The 24,149-nt window shown below is 43.1% G+C and overlaps 1 protein-coding gene across 1 annotated transcript; it reads right to left on the reverse strand.

Annotated features, from left to right (window-relative positions):
- Nucleotides 1-1,686: 1,686 nt before the first annotated feature.
- mtpap (mitochondrial poly(A) polymerase) lies at nucleotides 1,687-23,996 on the reverse strand (the record flags this gene model as incomplete). Its single annotated transcript, XM_080751820.1, has 9 exons — nucleotides 1,687-2,007; nucleotides 4,424-4,497; nucleotides 6,165-6,257; nucleotides 8,950-9,176; nucleotides 13,320-13,531; nucleotides 14,931-15,155; nucleotides 20,757-20,990; nucleotides 22,938-23,107; nucleotides 23,828-23,996. The coding sequence occupies 9 exons, from the start codon at nucleotides 23,994-23,996 to the stop codon at nucleotides 1,687-1,689; spliced, it is 1,725 nt and encodes a 574-aa protein (XP_080607946.1).
- Nucleotides 23,997-24,149: the final 153 nt, after the last annotated feature.

Genomic DNA, 24,149 nt, shown 5'->3' on the forward strand with positions numbered 1-24,149 from the left:
CCCTTCACCCTCTGACCTCCCACAGCACTGAGCTGAATAACAGCTGTGGGCCACGGCCACGCACTCCTCCAGCCTCCTCAAACCACCGTCTCGTGGGAGCCGCCGCACACATGCACACACACACGTACTGTTAACTGTACCAAAGGGGAACTGACTGTACAGAATAGCGGTCTTAACGCACGCACACCCTTGGACCAGTGGTTCTCAACCTTTTCAGGTCGCGACCTCCCCCCCAAATAATCATATTTGAACTGGGGAGTGGGGACGCCACCAAAATAACCATATTTGAACTGACAAGCATTACATTTAGTTTGACGCTGTAAATTTATTGTGAATAAATATTGTGAAAAGAGACGATCTAAAGGATCACAACAAGCTAGTAGATTGGCTATTTTCACAATATGTTGCCTCTTTCTTATATTATGATCATTTGGCCAATGTTTGGCCAGTTTTATAGTACAGTTTGTTCATTACCTTTGATGCAGTAATGGTGTTTTCTCTAGATATTAAAAAGGTCTCAAAAGGCCTTAAATTATAACTTCACTGTCATCTGGGGACCCCTCCAAAATCCTGGGGGTCCCAACCCACAGGTTGAGAACCACTGTCTCAGAGCCTCTGTCGCTCTCCATCATATCTCTCTCGCACTCTCTCTCACACACACATGCATGTGTGTAACTTATGTAACGTGATTGACCTTTTCAGTGTTTACTTGGCTGATATTTCAAATGATCAATTAATTTCACATGATGAGCCAGCCACAGGCATTGTACGCATTTCTTACCCTGACAACTCTACATTTAAATAGGCCCGTCTCTATCTAGAAGACAGACGGACGGACAGACAGACTCTTGCGATGGAATTTGTCCGCCATCTCTCCACAAATGTAAAATGTCAGCTTAACCAGTATAGCATTCTGTTCTGGGTAGAGGTCAATCCATTCTACAGACATACCACAAACTCTGGCTATACTTTTTGTTCCAGGGAATAGGGTGAGCGGCTGAAATTGGGTTCCGCGTCGTCTATATACTTGCGAGTAGTAAAGAGACATGCCAGCTCCATTACATCATTGTTTAAGATGGTTTGCCGTTAAAAACTTTACTCCAGATGTGACACAGAGGAGCAAACTTTGCGTCAGCGTGTGGCTTTCCCAGCCATCCGTTAAAACGACGAGAGATGAAGCTCAACTGTGGGGTGGTGTCTGTTCATAATGAGAGTGTGATAATGAAACCCATCGCGTGACATTTAATAGACATCAGACATCGTTGTACATTTTGTATAAATGTAATCTTAAAACAAAAAACAGATGGTGGTCGGTACTACAGTAAGTCACAACAGTATAAGTTATCAGTCAGGCCTATATGTACACATATTTGCAAAACACAGATTGAAGTCTTTGCTCTGTAACGAGCACTCGATTAGAACTGCCATCAGTGTTTTTCCAAAGAGTCTTGTCATTAGGGCTTAGAATATGGTCTATGTTCTAAATACAATAATACCATAGCCATAAAGGCCTCAGAGGCTCCCTCTGGTGTTTGAATTTTGAAATTGCAGCCCAGTCTCAAAAATCTCAGGCAAAATCACAGGTGCATTAGCTGAGACCAGTGCAGTTCTCTTTTTTTCTTCTTTTTTCTCAAATGTCCAAAAAGGCCAGAAAACCCCTCCGCCTGCCCCGAGGTTGTCTTTCGGTTAACTCTTTTTCTTCAGGGAGTCCAGAAGGCTCTTGATTCTCTCACTGGCCGGCTCCCTCTTCCTAGCCTTGCGACCTTTGATCCCTTTCACTGCTTCCTTGGAGGGAATCAGAAGGGTGGCCAGTCCCCACGGCGTGGCCTTATTGGTGGCGCCCGGCGTCATGTTCTCCCGCTGCTGGAGCAGCCAGGAGCTCTCCTGGCAGAGCGTCACGAAGCGGCCCAGCTGCGTGACGTTGACGTTCCTGCTGACGTTGAGCGAAGGCTCGAACGGGTTCTGGATGTGCAGGGGGGCATCCTCTGGCTTGTTCTGCTCTTTACCCTGGAGACAAGCAACGAGGACAAGCTTTAGCAGGTGGGAAAACACACTGCTCAATGCGAGGGTGCCTATAGCCTAAGACGTGCACGCGCTGAAGACACACAGGCACGTCCCCCGACATTGTTACGGTCCATCTATCTTATTGGTCACGCTTTCAGGACTCTGCCTGTATCTGGGGCACACTCCATGCCTGACTGGTACACCACCACTCTCTCCCCCTGGCTAGCAGATGGGAGAGAGAGTGCATGCGAACGTGAGAGAGAGTGAGTGTGCGTGTCATTGTGAATGTGCGGTGATCCGATAGTCAGCTTTGAGGAACAAGCCTGCAGGTTGGCACCGGTAAAACTGAGCCGCGCACAGCGTAGCACGCCTCATCTATCATACACCAAACACCTCTGATACGGCCCTGGCTTCTCTGGGAGACACCTTGACCGTGAATATTCTGATTTCACAGGGGTGGGGTTTTTTAATGGCGATATCGAAATCCCTTGCACGCTGATGCACGTCCATCAATGTCAGTGGTGATGGAAGGAGTACTCATATACATATTTTTTCCTTAAGTAAAAGTGTCACTCCCATTGTGTGGATATACTCTGTTACAAGTAAAAGTCCGGTATTCATAATTTACTTGAGTAAAAAGTACAAAAGTATTGCCGTCAAAATATACTACCAGAGTAGTACCAAAAGCAAAAGTACTCATTATGCTGTCACAAGCTTTCAAAATGTATATAAAAATCTTAGGAAAATAGCAGATCTGTCCCCAGATGATGTTTTCTCTCTCAACAGTAAACAAACCAACATAAAGTTTAAGTGTATAGAGGGTATCTGCACATTTCTAAAGTGACAATTTAAGGACTTTTTAATACCTCTAAAATGACAAATTAAACATTGGCCAAATTGTCAAATATTAGAAGCAGAAATTGTGAAAATAGCCGATCTACATGCTCAGAGGCGTTGTGATCATGTAGATCGGCTATTTTCACAATAGAACCGTGTTATACAAATGTAATGCCTCAACTCTTAGCGCTAGTCAGGGTGGGGTGGTGGGGTCCCCAGTTAAAATATGATTATTTTGGGGGTCGCGGCCTGAAAAGGTTGAGAACCACTGCTTTATACCACTGTTCTAGATGCAGACTAAAAGGCCACGGCCAGAGGCTGAACGGATGATGGAAGCCGCAGGAGGAAGGGGAGGGTGGGGCTTTGTGTGGGGTGGCATAAAGCAATCAGTCAGAAGGAGTGCGGAGGACAGGAGAATTGTAGCACAGTAAAGCAGATTTATGGTGAGAAGCCTGGAGGCAACGGGTCACGGCCACAGTCTACCTGGAGGCCTCTGCCATCGAGCTTGATATTAGTGTAGTATATTAGTGCTACGGGGTCTCTCCCTCTTACACTCAGGGGGCTGACATAAAACCAGATGACAAACAGGGGGCGACATACATGTAAGTGAACATGGTGAGCCTAAACAAAATCACTTGTGTGACCGCCTTTTACGCCAAAACCCAATAAGAACTTTCTAATTGGGATCATGGCTCAAGGGGCGCCGGGGCCACATCAATCAACACACGACGGGGGGCAGCTGTCATCAGTGTGTGTGGGGACACGTCAATCCGCCAAAACGCTAACTTTATTACCTCCAGCTTTCTCTGCTGAATCTCAGCCCAACATTGGGGGCAGTGGGGGGGCATGGCAGACACTGTCTCCCCCCTTTCACTGACTATATTCTTTAACCAATCACTTGTTCTGATGGTGCTTTTTTGGTCAGTGGTGATTTCTTTCTCCATCCGTATAAGTATGCTTATCTTTTCTCATTTCATTGTCATGTCTGAGCCGTTTTTTTGTCCTTGTCTTTTAGTTTCTTGTATGTCTTGTTTATATTATATCTGTTTATTGAAAACTCTTGTTAAAACCAATAAACAAATAATACAAAAAGAAAAGAAAAAAAATATCAGTAGTTCTAACTCTTTCACGTCCAGAAATCCGAGACAGGAGGAAGCTGGCATCTGTTTGTCATTTCCATTCACAAAAATATATTTTAAAATATCATGTCATTGTCATTTTATCTTTTTATTTCCATTTCTGCGAAGCAGCAATGATTCGATGATTTTGATTCATATTAGATACATCTGCGGGACTGTAAAGACGAAAACGGAAGCTTTATCGCTTTCGCGATTTTCAGAGCTTCCATTGCTCCCGAGTTTACAGATTCCTGGCCACCGCTTAACAGGAATGCCATAGGTTTCATCCCAACCGCCACTGGTATCTGTTCAGTGTGTCCTTGAACAAGGCGCATTAACTACCGTGCTCACGGCCGCAGCGAAAATGCTCCGATTAAAGGGTGGCAACCGGTGACCTTGGATGTGAATATACAATGCCTGTGCTCCATCATAAACAGAAGACACACAAAGAGAGTGACGTTTACCTTTCTGATGTTAATGGACATTCGTTTGAAATCAAAGGTGCTGTAGAACTCTAAGAAGTCGCACAGCAGTTGCTCTAAAATAAGAGAGAGAGAGAGAGAGAGAGAGAGAGAGAGAGAGAGAGAGAGAGAGAGAGAGATGTGACAAATATAATAACATAAGAGCAGAATACTTATATTTGAGTTGTTAATTCCAAACTTTACAGAGCTAGATGACAATGACAAACAACAGATTCCATTAGGAGAGGGAGCTGCAGCAGACTTACTGTAGCTGCACAATACTGTATGTGACTGCATGTCACAAATAGAGGGACATACTGTAAGCAAACAACACTCAATGTGACTATTATCTTGACACACACACACGCACATACGCATGCGCGCACACACGCATATGCACACACGTGCACTCACTCACAAACACACAGACATCTGAGTTCGCTACTGTACATTTGGATCATTATGATAGTATTTGCATATTGTATTATTTAAGTTAATTTTCAATTAGAATTTTTTATATATTGTTTTCTGCTGTATTATACACAGGGTGCCTATCCCGACTAAAGTCAGGGTTTTCAAATCTGACTGTCGAGTGCTTTTCCCCGACTTCGGTAGATGTAACGTTTCCTATTGTAAACCATAGCGTGCGGTCTGTGGCACCCGGCCGGCACGGATGCAAAAACTCAAATTCCCATAGTCCTTCGGGAGACGTAGTCATCCGGAAATGAAAACCTCCGTTTACTGCAATGGATTGCTGTGAAGGAAAGTGGATTCATCTCGTAATCTATCTCCAGATGGCGTTCTTGTTTAAAATAAGCCCAAGTCTACGGACCATAACAAAAGCACTGATGGCCGCGGTTGAAACTTTTCTCTTCTGGGTGAAAGACTTTACGACTATCGCGCCCGAGAGGAAGTAATAAGATTACATCTGGACCGGTGGTGCGTTCAAGGAGTCTGGGAAATAAGGCAGAAACACTGAAAAAGCCTGGCACTGGCTACTGAATTAATTACTTATATACCCGGCAATAAAGTATTGTCTTTGTTTTTACTGCACTCGATGCTTTGGCAATATTGTAATAGTTACATTCATGCCAATAAATCTATCTGTATTGAATTGAACTTTAATCGATAGAGAGAGAGAGAGAGAGAGAGAGAGAGAGAATCAAGTTACCGTGAGGGCAACCTGCGCCAAGCCACATCCCGCAACCCCTGGGCCAGTGGTTCTCAACCTTTGGGTCGGGACCCCCAGGGGTTCCCCAAATTATTTTGGGGGGTCCCCAGATGATTAACTTAATGTGCAACATTGTTTTCTCACTCAACAGTAAACAAACCAACATAAAGTGTATAGAGGGAATATGCACATTTCTAAAGTGACAATTTAAGGACTTTTTAATACCTCTAGAAATGTCAAATTAAACATTGCTTGGCCAAATTGTCTAATATTAGAGGCAGAAATTATGAAAATAGCCGATCTACATGCTCACAACACAGAGGAGTTGTGAGCATGTAGATCTGCTATTTTCACAATAGAACCGTGTTATACAAAATGTAATGCCTCAACTCTTAGTGCTTGTTGGGTGGGGGGTCCCCAGTTAAAATATGATTATTTCGGGGGTCGCGGCCAGAAAAGGTTGAGAACCACTGCCCTGGGCTAATGAGGACGTCGATGTGGATCGAAATTAACCCCCCCCCCTCCTGTACCCCCCCCCCCCCCCCCCTTTTATCAAACTGTTCCTGTACCCACCTGATGTTTCCGTGTTGCCCTGGCGGCGGATCTGGGTGAAGTCGCTGACAAACGTGCAGTCGTTCCCCTCGATCACGCTCCTGTCCGCGGGGCCTTGTAGGACGAGAGGGAGGTAAACGACGGCCTGAACATTTACACTGGCCATAAAACAAGACACAGATGGATGGAGCAGCTTCATTCATGAAAAGATGTGGGGGACAAGAAAGAGAGAGAGAGTGAGAGAGAGCGAGGGAAAGAGAGAGGGGAACAAGGAGAGAGAGAGAGAGAGAGAGAGAGAGAGAGAGAGAGAGAGAGAGAGAGAGAACGAGGGAAAGAGAGAGGGGAACAAGGAGAGAGAGAGAGAGAGAGAGAGAGAGAGAGAGAGAGAGAGAACGAGGGAAAGAGAGAGGGGAACAAGGAGAGAGAGAGAGAGAGAGAGAGAGAGAGAGAGAGAGAGAGAGAGAGAGAGAGAGAACGAGGGAAAGAGAGAGGGGAACAAGGAGAGAGAGAGAGAGAGAGAGAGAGAGAGAGAGAGAGAGAGAGAGAGAGAACGAGGGAAAGAGAGAGGGGAACAAGGAGAGAGAGAGAGAGAGAGAGAGAGAGAGAGAGAGAGAGAGAGAGAGAGAGAGAGAGAGAGAGAGCACAGGGCATGGCACGGGACCCCACGATTTTGCAACCCATTTTCACCCAGTGGACCCTGGTGATTGAGTTTTGTGCCAAATCTCTGTGTCACAGCGTCACACCGCGGTTTAAATAGACGTGCGTGTTTGTTGGAAGGCGTGCATGTGTTGAGCGTGCACGACTGTGTGCGTCAGTCTGCAGGAGGAGCTGCAACAAAAAGGGAGGGGCTATTGAGTGAGTGTGTGTGTGTGTGTGGGGGGGGGGGGGGGTGTTAAAGCTCTTTCCAGAGTGATGGGCCTTTTATCGTGCTGTAAGCACTCTTTGTGATAGAGTCTGCGATAAGCTGATGGCAAGGCTGAGGGGAAGGGGGGGCGAGGCCAATAGATTGCTTTTGGAAGGCAATTATCAAGCAGCCAAGGTGAGAGAGAGAAACAGTGTGTGTGTGTGTGTGTGTGTGTGTGTGTGTGTGTGTGTGTGTGTGTGTGTGTGTGTGTGTGTGTGCGCACGCGCGCGTGTAAGAGCGTGAGAGAGAGATTCCAATTTAGGCATTTATTGCCACATATTACATTCACACCTGGTACTGTAGTAATGATGTCAAGGTTTATGATATCGGGTCCCGACATTCACCGTGGGGAGTTTGATAGACTTTACTTCACTGATTTGGTGTCCAAACAAATCTTTAATGTCTCAGACGAGAGAGATACTTGCCCTTGTTTAACATCTTAGTAAACTAGATATATAATCCAAATAACAATAATTCATGAATACATTACTATAGTTTTATTAACCAATTAAACCCCACAGTATTGTATATACGTTGTATTACTTCACCAAAAACAGATATTTCACAGAATCTTCACCAATCTATCACCTCCCTAAATCCCTTAGCATCATTCCCTAATCCCAATATAGTTCTCTGGAAGGTCACACTGTCCTCACATAAGCACTACTCAGAGATGCCAGCAGGTGGCTTGGGCAGTATAGTGGTAATGAGGTGTTTTATATGGCATCAGTGTCATTGCCATCATGCAATTTCATTAGATCCTGCAGTGCAAACTGAGGTACGGAGGACTTCATCTTTCATGGAAGCTAGTTCCAAGAATCAACAATCTGACATTTGCTGAGTGTTTAGTTTACACTTAAACCCTATATAGCAGGGGTCTTCAACAGGGGGTATGGGCCCCCTAGGGGGTCCTCAGAGTAACTACAGGGGGTCCCCCAAGACCCCACTGTGTGGTGGGGAACATTAGCCGCCGAGAGGCGTTGTGTGCTTGTTGATCAGCTATTTTCAAAGAGTTGGTGCAAAGGGAAAAAGAGCAGCTCATTATAATACGAGTATCCTATACCTACAACGTGGAATAAAAGGTTAATGTAGTCTTTTGAATAAAATATATTTTAGTTTTTTGTCCACTTCCTCACCCTGAAGAGGCCAATCAGGGCCAATTATTGGTCTGGTCTAACCAATTGTGTCCAGAGCAATTTTTTTTAACCCGCCCCTTGGAAAAAACCTTATATAGAAGTACCAGACTCTACACAGTGATATCAGTCTGGCTACGGGGCTTCAGGCTAGGCCTTGATGGCGTCCTTAATGGCATCTACAAGCTTGTTGTGCGCTGACACCCACACACAACCAAGCATAAAATGACTTGCCTTATCTATTATTATTTAATGACTTGCTTTATCTATTATTATTTTTGCTATTGAGTATTTTTGCTTTATTTAACAATGACAGTGAGATACTTGTTTGCACTAACTAGCATTGACTGCTATGGTCTCTTTTGCAAGACACTTTATGTATATATTCTTATATATTATTCGCCCCCTCTATTGATGCACCTTCTCTTTATTGGTACTGTACTGCTCTTGTCTTTGTTTTTGTTTTTTCCCCCTCTTATCTATCTTTTCTTACGTCTCTGTAACTTTGTAAATAACTGTATACTGCTGTGCTTCTACTGGACAACTGAATTTCCCCCTTGGGATAATAAAGGTATCTATCTATCGATGCTCTAGTTTTTATTTGTTGACGAAATTGTCATAATTTTTTCATAGTTTTAGTCATCATAGCTTAGTTATAATTTAGTGTTCGTCAGTGAAAAAGGATAGTCGAGTCACGATTTTTAGTTGACAAAATTAACAGTGGTTCATACAACACAAAATAAATCAATCATTAGTTCCAGTTTGCTACCTGCTAGGTCTCTGAGGTGGTCCAGGGTGGGGATTAGGGGCGTGCTCCTGCGCTGCAGGAAGAACAGCACCATGACTGTGAGGGAGAAGTTGGTGATCCAGGCCCCCGGGATGCTGCTGGTGATGCCGTGAACCCTGGCCCAGCAGCGCACAGCAAACACCAGGCTGCGCACCCGCTGCTCCAGCTCTCCATACAGGTACAGCAGCTCTGTGCTCTTCATCGCCACCCTGTGGAGCAATGTTGTTTTCGACAGCACATTTTGATTTAGTTTGAGTCATAGTCTTTTGAATAAAATGTAATTTAGTTTTAGTCATAATTTAGTCAACTGAAAAGTTTTAGTTTTAGTATAATTTTAGTCGACTAAATATCATAAGATTTTAGTTGACTAAATCTACAGTCAACTAAAAATGTATTTTGGCAGCCCTTGATGGCATCGTAATGACTGATTTTACAATTGGTTGCATTCTGAAAATAGCCGATCTACAAGCTCACAACGCGTTGTGAGCTTGTAGATCTGCTATTTTCAGAACGCAACACCTGAGAGCAACCAAACATATAATTACTTTCTCCTCCACTAGTCCCTCCCTAACGTTATAGTCTAGTTTTTATTTTGTTGACGAAATTGCCAATATATTTAGTCTTAGTTTTAGTCATCACAGCTTAGTTTTTATTTAGTGTTCGTCAGTGAAAAAAACACAGTCGAGAGTCGACAAACATTTTTTGTCATAGTCTTAGGCCCCTTTCACATTAAAACGAGCTTCGTGGAAAACGGCTAAGAGCCGTTTAGTTTTCATTTTTTATGTGGTCTTTAGATGAAAGCGGGAGATACAAAGCGTTTTTACCTTTTCCACTTTCAAAGGGGTTTTCACTTTGTTACGGTTTCACCCCCCGAAGACGCCATTTTCGTCTCAATGACCCCCCACAAACGGCTATAAATCATTACGTTTACAGTGAAGCCCGTTTTAATCTAAAGGGGGCCTTAGTCGACGAAATCAACACTGCTGTGGAGAAGACGCAGCATGGCGGGTCATCCAAGAGGAGAGGACCGGAAGTGTAATCGAATTGATTTGCCTGGCGCGTTGTAATGTGAGCTGATGTTATGTTATGTGGGACTCAAGCGTGTTGTGAGAGTCAGTAGTATCCCACACTTTTCAAATGCTTCCAGTCATACAGTCTGGAGCCTGATGATCAAAGCGATCAAGCGGATGTGAAGCCACCTCCCCGCTTCAGTTTCGTCTTTAAAGTCGCGCAGATATTTCCTAACATAAATGAAAATCATCTAAGCATGTATAGCTTGCTGCTTAGCAGAAATAGAAAATAAATAAAAAATCATGTAAAATATATATTTGTGAACGGAAATGACGAACAGATCTGTCTCGGATTTTGGGAGGTGTAGCTCCAGACTGTATATAGCATCATTTGGAGATTGTGGAATAGTTGTCTGGCTACGTGAGACTAGTATCAGATTGGATCTTTGATAATAATGCAGCAGGCGCGCACGTGCCAAGAACCCGGGAGTGATTCTGGACAGTCAGCTTTTCTTAATGCACACATTGCATCACTTGCTCGTGTAGGTTTTGCACTTCACAACATAAGACCCTTCCTCAACCAGAAACCTGCCCAGGTCCTTATCCAAGCCTCAGTCATCTCCAGGCCTGACAACTGCAACTCCCCCCCCTTTGCTGGTCTGTCTGCATGCTCTCTCATACTTCTATAACTCATCCAGAATGTCGCAGTATGCCTGGTCTTCAACCTTCCAAGTTTTTCACATCTCCTCCTGACTTCTGCACTCCGATCAGGCCATCACCATGCTATGTGCATTTTTTAGTTATATATATTTAAATACAAATATAATAACATTTCATGAGAAGCCTTTTAACCAATAGGCATAGTATGGGAAATAAGTTTGAAATTACTGTAAATAGTAGATCTAAGAAGCTCACAGTGACACAACTGTGCAATCAAATACACTATGTAAAAAATAAATACTTTAAACAATACAAAACGTAATATTCTTGGAAGAACAGCTGTGCATTGATAACACTGAACACAAAGGTTGCATAGTAGTTTTGGGCACAGCTACCTGCCTGCCTTGCACTTGCCATACTAGCGCATGCACAGTGGCTCAGTGGTTTAGCACAGGCACCTCACCGCACATACAGTAAGGTCCTGGATTGAGCCTTTCTGTGTGGCAGTGGTTCTCAACCTGTGGGTTCGGACCCCACAGGGGGCATTACCTAAAAAGGTTGAGAACAACTGCTGTGTGGAGTGTCTATGTTCTCCCCATGTTCATGTAGGTGTTTTTTCTTTTTTTGTAAAATCTTCTGTATGAATTCCAATGGTATAACCAGAAAGGTGTCAACCTCTGTGAAGATTACATCTATTTAAAGAATGAATCATGAAATGCCCTGTTTCTACAGTACACGTCAAAAGGTCAGTGGAATTATGAACAACATGGACAGCAGCTAGCTAACCACTATCTGGAGGGAGAGATGCCTCATCTGTATGACTGACTCAGTGGTACTCAGCTGTACAAACCAAAAGGGTAACGGGACAATTGGGAACCTCTATTTTTTTCCAAAACGTATTCTAAAAATAGATACATTTGGAAAATGTTTTTAAGTAACGTAAAAAATAAATGATTAGAATATTGTCAAACATTTAACAATTAAGGTCCATTTCTTTCGACAATTGCTACAAATTGCTACAATCCCATAGAGTCGTTTTGGGGCATAAACAAGAAGTAGAAGGCAAAAATTAAGTCTGATAATGATGCACCGTGCATGTTCACATCATGCATATTACTTGAGACCATTATTCAAAGTTTTTTCTTTACATTAACAAAATAGCCAATTTGACAGACTGGCGGACGTGCTTCTAAGACTAGGAGGACAGCAACAACAACAACAGAAAAATCCCCCTCACAACAATCCAGAGTGGGCGGTTGAACTCCATTTCCTTAGAAAGTGCAGAGTGGTTTTCTGAACGTTAGCAGGTGTACAGTATGTGTGTCACACATTTCTGTGTGTGTGTGTGTGTGTGTGTGTGTGTGTGTGTGTGTGTGTGTGTGTGTGTGTGTGTGTGTGTGTGTGTGTGCGTGCTGCCACCAGTAGAAACCACAGTCTTCTTAAAGTTAGAAAGAGAGAATTGAAAGGCAAACAAGCCTCTGAGTCTGTGCTCTCTCCGGTTCCTTTTATCAGTTTCATCACAAAACTAAAGACTCAAGGTTTCGACACAACTCGGGGGGCTTGTTTCTGTCTGGGGCTTGTGCAAGGTGAGTGTGGCCAAGATGAAACACAGAAAGTTTGGAGACACGACTTAAGGCCATCAAAAAAGAAAAAACCTAGAACATGCGGACGAATCATAGCAAATTAATCTTGTCATTAGATGACATGATAAATGGTGTTTGTATCCCCTCTGTGCTTTGTGCACTCTGTGTGTGTGTGTGTGTGTGTGTGTGTGTGTGTGTGTGTGTGTGTGTGTGTGTGTTTTTTTTCAGGCCAAGGACCTCTTAGCAGAGAGGCAGCAGGGATCCCCCACTACAGTCATATTGTATTAAATTGTGTTGCAGATTAAACCTTCTAAAAGAACCACTTAAACCGTCAATACTTAGTAAACCTGACGTTTCACTTTGTTCTTAGTCTGCTCTTTTTTCCCCTCTATACCAAACCCGAAAATAGCAGATCTATGAGTTTGTAGATCTGCTATTTTTGGCTAACATGGTAGGGTTCAAGTGGTTAATGCAGTATCTCTGAGGACCCCGTAGGGCAGGGGTTTTCAAAGTGGGTGACGGGGCACCCTGGGGTGCTGTGACGGCAGTCCAGGGGTGCCGCGAGATAATTTGATAATATTTGGAATTTATTTGGACACTTTTAAACTTGAAGTACAAAGTTATTTTCAGTCAGTTCTAACCAAAATGGCTATTATCTCAACGTTTTCCTCGCAACATAATCACTAAAATATCGTCACTGTCGGGCAGAAACCTCGTATCTCCAAGTTTCAAATGTGTACGTTGTTTGGTAAAGAAAAGCCCTGCTTCATCATACAAGACTGTCGCACAAAACTAGTAAAAACAGCTGATCTACAAGTGCACTGTGTGCTTGTAGATCTGCTGTTTTCACTAGTTTAGTACATTTTATAGATGATAAATACAAAACAAACAGTTTTGGACATATAGGGTTTCCACCCGACAACGACGATATGCTATAAATAGGCTATAAGGTGCTGGGAGTGAAAATTATAATGTAGGGTGCCTCGGATTTAAACAAATATTTATGGGGTGCCCTGAGACAAAAAAAGTTTGGGAACCCCTGCCCTAGGGGTCCCGGACCCCCTGTCGAAGACCCCTGCTGTAGGCAATTACTATATACCTATTGTTGGCTGTAAGGTCACACTGGAAGCCCGAGGGCTGGTGGGCGAAGCGGACCAGAGGACAGCGGGCGTTCAGGATCTTCATCACCCCGACACAGCCGGCCCCGAAATGGTTCACACAGTCCCCAATGACGGACAGGATGTTCTGGGTGACGGCGCGCTCCGAGTTGGCCTGCTTCATCTGGTACTCCAGGGAAAAGCCCGCTTTAGGCTGCATGGGCAAAGACAGCACAAACGGGGTTAGCTTTGGTGAGCGAGAACAACTGCGAGCTCTGACTCTGCACTTTGGTTTAAATGTAATTTACAATAAAAAAACTGAGAATGTGAATATTAGTCGATGTGTCAAGATATCACAGATGTCTGTTGGACATACAGGCAGAGGCTTACAGGCTCTTTCAATATGATGTTTCTGTGAGCAGAGCTTTTGTTTCACCCGCATCTCCCGACATAATTAAATCACATTAGTAGATTTTAAACGTGTGTACTTTTTGTCTCCAGGAAAGCATTCTGTGCACTTTATCTTGCCACTTACTGTAGATAGCATTGTCCCGCAGAGTGATGGCACTAGACACTCTGATTGTTGATTGATTCATGTCCAAAACTCTCAGTTATGAATAATCCAGGGCCGTTTAGCGCCTAGTGCCCGGCACTAGGTGGGCGCTAGGAAGTAACAGTATCTACCCATTCTTCAATCCTTCCGATCCCAAGTGAATCTGACATTTGGGTAGTGTGCTTTAAAACCCGGTCCTCCAACATGAAAGGACATTGTGCTTTGTCGTACATTTCTCGCAAACAGTATCTCTTTACACTATGTTTACCCTAAGCAGAGATAGGCGCTTTCCACCTGATTATTATATTATTATCTGAATCAGAAGTTCCCACAGCAACAGATTATCCTCTGCTCTAAACCAAACAAATAGAGGGCTATCATATCTGTGATACTCAGACTCATTATCGTTTAAGTATTTACTGAATGCACCTCATTAAAGTCTGAATCAACAACACTGATACCACTTCCTAGCTACAAATACTTGTATCCTTTCACTTAAGTTCTCAATAACGTATACTAGTCTCATAATCTTGGTCATATAAGTGGATAGTCACGTGTATGGCATTTGGCGTGTGGATTGCATGTGCCGCGTACAGGAAGTTGTGATAATGCAGCAATACGTTTAGGTGTGAGGTCCTCGAAACCACACGTGTGATAAAACAAGCAGAAGTTAATGAAAGTTCAAGTAAACAGAGGAAGTGATAAAACACTAGATGAGATAATAAACTCAGCACAAAAAGAAAGGAAACTTGACTTCAGTCCATTATATCATTTTATTGTTGATTCGTCACCTTTACAACGAGGTACAGTTTGTAAGCATTGGGCATTTGTGGAATGAGCAACACAGCAAAACGTGTGGGTAGCGCACCTCCAAAAATGGTCAAAATGGCCTGGCAGGCCTGCAATACTGTTCTTTTGGTATGCACCTTTGTTGCTTGGTTCATTGAATGATTATTATGATTTTATCCCTCTGCACCAAATCTCTTCACTGCAATTGGGGTAAAACTAAAATATATAGAAATATCATAATGTACAACCGTGCACCCTGCCCAACACTTACCAACTTCATGTTCCTTCCACTGATGCCGTCCAGATCTAGAAACATGTCCAGGTCACAGCCCAGTTTGCCCAGGCCATTCACAGACGACCCAAACGGCCTGATTGTGCATTCTGGGAAATATGCGGCGGCGATGTCGTTGAGCAGGGAGCAGACCAGGAAGCGCAGGCGTGTGTTCTCCTCGGTCAGCTGGTAGGATTCTCTCAGGGCGGTGATCTGTTGGTCTATCTGAGGACAACGCAGCCAACAGGAAGAAATATGTCAATGTAAACGCAACACTCCACTGATCATGGGTCAGAATAATCAAATAATCGTTATTAGGATACAAAATCTCTCTCTCTCTCTCTCTCTCTCTCTCTCTCTCTCTCTCTCTCTCTCTCTCTCTCTCTCTCTCTCTCTCTCTCTCTATATATATATATATATGTTACCGGATGTTTGGGTAACTCAGGACGTTCTATGTAAGAGCGCTTGTTTTGTCGTTCACCACACACCAATCACCACCAGGTGGCGACGACAGCCCATAGAGTTATAATGCGACAGCCATTCACTAGTGAAGGCGCTGACGTCACTCGTTTGCGACTCTTTCTTTATTTACTAGCCTAGCCTAGCCTAGCCTAGCCATTAGCTCCATTGTAGTCACTTGGACAGGGCGTTTATCGTGGGCTTGGCTTCGTAACTCGCGCGGCGCTCCGCCGGCCGCGCGGCCCTGGCCCGCTCTTCGCGGCCACTCGCACCTGCGGTGCTCGGGGGCGAAGAGCAGGACCAAGGTCCGCTGGCCTGCGCGCCGCTTGCAATGTCGTGGACAATCGAGCGGCTCCGTTCCGCCCCGTGCTGCACGACGAGTGCTCCGTTTCTCGACCGTCCTGTTTCTCTAACAAACCGTGACATATATACTGTATATATATATAAATTTGTTGCAAAAGTTATATTATATTGAGAGGACACCTATACCTAGTATGGGTGTAATATTTATTTATTCTCCATTTTAGGTTTACAGGACATAATTACAAATATATTTTTTACCTAGTATGGTCATTTGATGAAATAATTAAACAAATCCACAGAACAATTTCACCCAAACAAATCCCCCCCCCCCCCCCAAATGATAATTAAATGTCATTACAATTATTAAAGGAGTAGTACGCTTTAAAAGGATTTTACACATAGCAATTGAAACCAGATTATCCCCCCCCCCCACACACTACGTCTAACTGATCCAGTCCTAAAACCATATGATATACTCTGTTTGATACAGTACCACTAGGTGTGTTTTGTTTAGCTGAAATCGATCTTGCAAGCAATATCACAGTGTGCTTTTCCAAAGTTGTCATCTAGTTGGGGTGTTTTATATTGTCTTTTTGTGGACAAACCCCAGACTTGAACTAGAACTGCAATCTGTCGAGGTGCCAACTTGCGCCTTGTGCACAAGTAGGCCATGTAAGGCCTATAATAAGCGGATTTTATAAGATATTTGACCAATTTGCGGAGTAAATCGTTACCAAGAAATTTCTTCACCAATGTGTTTCTAAAGGTATGTAATAATATGTACTAAAAGGATGAAATTTAACTCCCGGGGGAAACCTCATAAAAAATCACACCCGTGTGAAGTGGAGCTGTGTGTGTGTGTGTGTGTGTGTGTGTGTGTGTGTGTGTGTGTGTGTGTGTGTGTGTGTGTGTAGATCATGTGTACCGATTTTTGTGACATTTGAAGAAAATATGTTGGAAAAGGAGCAAAAAGTGTGTTTTGGAGAAAATTCAAGATGGCGGAAAATCTATCCTGGCGCAAATGGGCGTGGCCTATATGGGGAGATGCGTCTTGACCCAAGGAATCCAGGGAAAAAAGAATTTTAATTTTCCGATCTACGGTTCAAGAGTTACGGGGCAAAACGTAAAGTGGGCCGTTATAGCGCCACCATGAGGCCGAGTGATGTAATTATTTTTCGATTCATTCTTAAAATCATTATGAATCTCCTCTCCGAGGTTTGAAACTGTAGCTCCTATGGTTTACGAGAGAAAAATACTTGAAAGTGATTTCTTGCATTGTCCCATTATAAGTCAATGGGGACAATTAAGCGTCGTTTTTTGCCGATTACGTCGGCATGGTAAGGCGGATTGGAACGAAAGGTAATAGAACACCATTCCCGGCCGAGCCGCACATTTTGATGTATATATTGCGCGAGTGGCGTAAATGGTGCGGCACTAGTTACGCGCCGAAGTCAGGCTACATACACACACACACACACACACACAGACAGACCCACACAGCCACGTATAGGGAGCTGCACACAGCTCCAAAAACTGATTTGTGTTTGTGTCCCATTAACTTTACTATACAGGAAAAACATACAAAAAATAAATCTGCTTTAAGTAGCATGTGAGGGGTCAAACTAGGGTTTTTTCATGATGCTGAATCTATTGCAAGTATTTGTTTTGCACGGCACCACAAAGCGATGGTTTAGTGATGAGTCATCACTTTTCACCGTTTTGTGGGGGCCATTTGTAGCCCACGGAATGTTTTTTGTGCAAAACAAATGCTTGCAATGGATTCAGCATCATGAAAAACCTCTAGTTTGACCCCTCACATGCTACTTAAACATTTCTTTTTTTTTTCTTTTTTCTTTTCTGTATAGTAAAGTTAATGGGACACAAACTTTCATCAGTTTTTTTATGAAGTTTCCCCCGGGAGTTGAATTTCAACCTTTTAGTACATATTATTACACACCTTTAAAAACACATTGGTGAAGACATTTCTTGGTAACGATTTAGTTAGCAGATTTTCTTATGTTTCCCTTATTACTACTTGTGCCCCAGCAAAGCGCCAGTGGCATCACCAGGAATGCTGGTCCCTCACTGGCTGTTGTTTTCATTTTTTTTTCTTTTTTTTTACTGACTACAGTATATCTACTGTGTTCTATTTGTCTGTCATTCAATGTTATGCGATACTTAAATGGTTTCCTGTGGAAATAAGCTTAGTCTTTTCTAGGATCTCCTTTTAGTAGACTCCTTGTACCAGTGAACTGTACCGTCATGAAACTGTACCTTTTCCTATAAGAACTTCTAATAAAGTCTTCAATCAATCAATCAAGCCAGAAATGCTGGTCCCTGATTGGGCAACGGGCTTAAACAAAGAAGGACACCGACATACATACCCAGCTAAACGCAGTACTTGCGCGCTCTGCAAGCGCAAGTAATAACGGTAAAGAAGTCAATGCCAACAGGGGCTTTCAACTGGTGGTCCCTGAAGGTTATTGCATGTGGACCCTGACAATGCATTCAGTAATGTAGGAAAGTGAAGAATATAAAATAATAATACGTTTTTCATTCATTTATTTAGTTAAGTTTTATTTCGAAGAAACTAATATCGTATCAGTAGTATTTGAGGGGGTTTCAATTCCAAAAATACTTCAAGCTTAACTTCTACAGAAGAGGATCAGCTAATTAAGATCCACAGAGGAGGATCAGCTAATTAAGATCCTCATACTCAGGCACAATGTATCAAACACTGTCCCTTCTTCTGTAGATGAGTTCTAGATAAGTTGCCTGGCAGAATTCCCAGAGCTTACAGTAAAAGCAAAGTGTGTTCTACCATTTTATCTCTGAGAAGAGAATGTTTTTTTCACCCCACACTGTCATACCTGAAGAATACGTACAGGCAGGGCTAGGTTAGAGCCAGAAAATGACATGTCCCTGTCAACCACTACAGCCAAGAATAGACCAACCGTGCAACTCAAAAAAGTACCTAATCCACCTGACACAACAGTGATCCCCAGGTTGATTCTTAAGACAGGATGGTGATCCCTTGAGTCACAATCAGTTGAAAACCCCTGCCAAAGCAGACATGATGTATGTAATATACATTGTATCCCAGGTACTATAGAACCAGCTCAGTGGTCTTGTGGTTAGAGTGTCCGCTGTGAGATTGGGAGGTCAAGGCTCCATTCCATCCCCAGCCGGGTCATTTCAAAGACTCTAAAAATGGTACCCACTGCCTCCCTGGTTGGCACTCAGCGTCAAGTGTTGGACTGGGGGCGATATACTAGTGTGATGACCAGGAGGTGTACTTGTACAGTACATCAAGCTGCCTCACGCTACAGAAACAGGAGATAGGCTCCTGACATATGGGCCTCATGGCCCGGCAAGGCTTACATTACTTACTTTATAGAGGACTGACTGACACCATTTAAAGTCATACACACTTGGCACAGAAGCGGCTCTTGTTGGCAATGACCATCATTAGGCTGTGAAAAAGGCTAATGGCTTAGCCTCAACGTCCCCTACCCCATATACCTAATTAAAAGTATTTTAATAGCTATAATTAATGTAAGTGCTATAATTCATAGTTCACAATAATATAATGAATACAAAATACGGAAGGTAGAAAAAAGTGATTAAAAGTCAACATCTAAAATGTAGTGAAAACGTGTGGCTAGTGTTTAGAACATGTATTAGGGTTAGAAAGGGGAAAGTCTCGCACCACGTAAACAGAAATGTATAAATGCATTACAGTATACAGCATAAGGTATTTCTTCTTTGGAACTGTTTAATTCATTTTCACTTTTCAGTATCACGTCAGGCAGGGTTGTTTGTGTGACCATTGCGCATGAAATCATGGCATTATGCACTTAAACACTATAGACTTAGTAAACTGGACCCGCGTTGGCTCTGTACCACTTTTTTCATGTCTACACCAACCAAAAATAGCCAATCTACAAGTTCACAATGTGTCGCATTGCGATGCATTATGAGCTTAAAGATCCGTGTTTTTTGTCTTGTTCCCCCCAAAATATGGATGCTGGGGTTCAAGTGGTTAACGGGAGAAATGATCAGTTGGGAACAGACCGGGAGAAAGGGTTTGAAAAAAATAAAATAGGAAGACTCCTGTGACAATCGGGTTGGCAGGTATGCATGCAAGAACACGTACTCTGTCAAAACAGCGAAGGAAACCAACATCGACACACTTTGAAGCGATTACATACCACATACTTTTTATAACCGTGACATAATAACTCAAGTAGTATTTCTTCTAGAATTGGCAGGCCAGCACACAGCATGTGAGGCTTAACTAAGGATGAGTAAGTCCCTTAACCTGAAGACTGGTCGTCACCCCAGAGCCTAGATCAATGTTACTTTGGTAGGGGTTTGGGTTTTAGAATTTAACTCCAAAATCCAAGTATTGCCAATAAAGGTTCAGTAGTTGCTCCTACTATGTTCGGTGAAATAGGTGGCTCTTCAATGTACAAAATTACAACCTAATCTTCTTATTATTCAAATAGTAAAATCGATAGGACGTTGACTTTTTCTTTTTATAAACACACTACCAGGTTTTGTCATGTTTGCTACATTGATGGAATCCACTCTGTGTTCATTTGTGTGCTAAAGGATTTACTTAAGTTTGCAAAGCAATGGCGAGAATATTTTGGATGATCAATTTCAAATACATTTTCGAATCAAATCCTAAATAGTCTGCACGGTGGCCCGCTGTAACTATATTCCACCAGTACTGAGAGAGAGAGGCAGTAAAGTTAGCCAATATCCTTAGCTTCACACCACTCGACAGGTTTAGAAAATGAAGCAAGGGAGGCAATTCCCCCCCCCCAAACAACGTTCCTTTTTACAGTCCATTATTAGTGTATGTAACATGAAAAATGTAACATTCAGTGTTATACAAAGTGTAATGTGTAATAAAGATAAAATATGATTATTTTGAGGGTCACGGCCTGAAAAGGTTGAGAACCACTGCCCTAACAGACAGAGATGTGGTGCATCCTCCACACGTGGACAGACAGATATCGTCAATGCTGCCATGGAATTCAGAGAAACGCTACTCACACTCTCCTCTGCAGACAGCTTCTGTACGAGCAGGTTGACAGGGATGGTGGTCTGTGGTTGGCACTGTACCCCTGCCTTGCTGTTTGGTGGCTCCGCGGGACCTAAACTCCTCAGGGACAACAGCCTGGATTTGAAAGGCACCGTGGACTCATGGTTGACACTGGGGACAGCTGTCCCTTCGTGTAATGAGGCGATGCTTCCCTTGTTTGCGTACTCCACTACCGCATATATGCCCTGCAGAAGCAAACAAAAGTGTAAGAAAGTAGCTTAAAACATGATCAATCTGGGGGCGCCCGCTGGCCTACTGGTCCAGGCGCATACCACTTAGGCATTGCCACATACAATAGGCATGGATGCCTGGCGGCGTTGCCGGTTCAATTCCCGATCCGGACGACCTTTGCCGCGTGTCACTCCCCATCTCTCCCCCCATTTCCTGTCAGTCTACTGTCCTATCAATAAAGGCATAAAAGCCAAATAAAAAAAAATATATATATATCTTTAAAACATGATCAATCTGGAAAATGCATTATGCACATACCGGGCAAAAATGTCGACAGTTCGACGTCCCATTAGTCTGACAGTGGTTAGGGTTAGGTTTAGGCATAGTTTTACGAATAACAGAAGACTCGCCGGAAAACCCACTCGCCTTGGGCGTCTATCTGGCAGAACGGTAGAACGGCATGGCATTCCTAAGCGTAACCTGAGTAAACTATGCCTAAACGGTTAAACCTAACCTTAACCTCAGTAAAACGGTGCCAAAACCTAACCCTCTTCCTAATCTTAACCTCAGTAAAACTATGCTTAACCCTAAAGTTATATCTAACCTTATCCTCAGTAAAACAAAGAACAAGAATGCTAGAACCCGTTCCACCAAGCGGTCAGCGTGAGGTCGGCGGGAAAAAATCTTGGCGAGAAGGTTTTCCGGCGACTAGACCGGTTACCAGTTTTACTGAGGTTAGTGTTAAGGTTAGGTTTAGGCACCGTCAGACTAATGGAACGTCGGAACAACTACATGCCCCACATACAGTATGCAGGGGTTGACACTAAGGTCTCAGAGGTACTTGCCAATCGGGCAAGTACAGGTCATGTTCTACTTGCTCATGCCCACTTGTCCGAAAAGTAAATTGTCCATTATAAAATGATAGGTAAATTTTTAATTACCGCACAATTTAACACTTATTATTTCTTTCTGGGGCTGAGCGATAAAAAATGTCATACCTCAATACTTCCAAATCCAAATAGCTACAGATGTCTATGGGTTCACACTTATTTTATATTTTTTTGTCTAGCAACAGTGAAACCTGCACATCCATACTATAATTAGAGAGAGAGGTCAGTCAGTAGGTCACAAAATGCATTATCTATTCACTCGCTTCAGCGACTGATCTCAAATTTAACATGGCATTGGTCATTAGCATTATACACACGGTGACGGAGCCCGAATTTCATTTTTCCCACATTCTAGCGATTTTTCACTCTACAGCTCTACAGCCTGTTGTCAGGGTTACGGTCCGTTCCTCCAGGCCATGGGATCTGTAGCCCCGGGCCCACACACACCTCTCTCACAGTTAGGAATGTTGCAGTCTCTCTCTCTCTCTCTCTCTCTCTCTCTCTGCATGGGTCACGCATGCAACGGGTGATGTGTGTCTCATCTTCCAACGGGTATAGAAAACTTATGTGGAGCAAATAGGCCTACATCCTCATTCTTCTATTCACCTAATTTTGCTGTTAAATTATTTGTATCCATCATAAATATACACTCCTCCATGGGCTGCTCCTTACATTATGATGCTCCCACATATTCTCACGCACGCACCATGCAGTTACAGTTACTTTCCCCAAAACCCACACTCTGCACATATTTTGCAGCACATATATTCGAACGGGTAAGGTCTAGTTATAGGTAAACAGTGCTCTTATTTTACATCCCACAGACTAGAAGAGAGAGCACTCTGGGCATGTTCAGGTGTAGGACAGATATCTCGTGCTATGTTTATAGTGGGTTGCATCCCCTCTCAAAAGAGTACTTGCCCGGTCGGGCAACCTGAAAGCCAACTTCACCTGCCCTAAAGTTTTATTTACCTGCAGTGCGGGTCAGATTAAAATATCATATCAATGTGTCCATTAGAAGAAACAATAACTACTTGGCACGTCTTACGCAGTGGTACTTGATCTACTTACATAGTTTTCATAAAAGAAGCACTTGTTGATATCCCCGTGTCTCGATAAATATTTGAGGACCTTTTTTTCATTGATGTTCTTGTTGGTGCAGCTGATGAGCACAGACCTCTCAGCCTGCTCTCGCCTCTCAGTCTGGACAGCATTGAACGACCTGTATTCAGCTCCTTGTTCTGACGAGAAAGCACCAAAGAAATCAATCACTATCAGCTTGTAATCGATCTTATAAACAGTGCAAAAGCTATACGGCAACACGGTGGGAATGTCTCAAATTGTGAAAAGAAAAGGTCATGAAGCTATGCCGATGAAAATGTTTTGCCATTCATTTAATTGGGCTTGGTAGCTTGCACGCTATGTGGGCTCATTGTAGCCTTGGATCAAGACTGTCATAGATGTTTTTCCATATGTTCTTTGATCTCAAGACCCCATTACTAAAAGTCAGACTCCAGGTTTAATTCAGAAAAGGAATGGCACTGATTTACTATGACACTATGGCACATTAGGAGTCCACACTAGTACAGTGGTTTCTCAAACCTTTTATTTTCAAGGACCAGGATGTAAGGATATATATATATATATATATATATTTTGTTTTACATTAATAGAATATCAGAGTTATAGATCTGTTATACTCATTCAGGGCTTGACTAGCTGAATGAGTGTTTCAGGCCAGGGCAGGTTTTCTGGTAACATTATTATCTGTTCATTTGTATGTCCAAGGCAAAAATAGTATTTTGACCAGATTTTCCACCAGAAGCCAGCATGGCAATGAGTGACCCCTGGTCAGAGTCAGACTCGATAAAATACATAATACGATAGTCTTGATCCAAGGCTAGGGCTAGGCTTATTGTTGCTTGCTCTCTCTCTCTCTCTGACAGCAGGAGTTTACTGACCAGTTAGTGTTACATCTGTCTTCAGAGGTTCCTCTCCTGCCGCAGCAGAGACGGTCGTCCCCAGCTGTCTCTGAATCCCCGCATCGGGCTTTTTAAAACACTTTGCTGCCAATAAGCCGCTCCTTCCTCCCATAATGTGTAACCTGCACATTCTGATGGAGGCCGCCATTGTTGCTGTCAACCCCACGCTAGAGCGCATGCGTGCGCGTCTGTTCTATGACTATGGCAACTGGGAGTGAACAAAACTCAAAAGAAAAAACGTCAAAACGTAATAATGTCTGATCATAATAGTCATAAAAATGCATTTCTTTATATAAACCTA

This window comes from Nannobrachium achirus, assembly GCF_963921795.1.
Source record: "Nannobrachium achirus genome assembly, chromosome: 21".
Lineage (NCBI taxonomy): Eukaryota > Metazoa > Chordata > Actinopteri > Myctophiformes > Myctophidae > Nannobrachium > Nannobrachium achirus.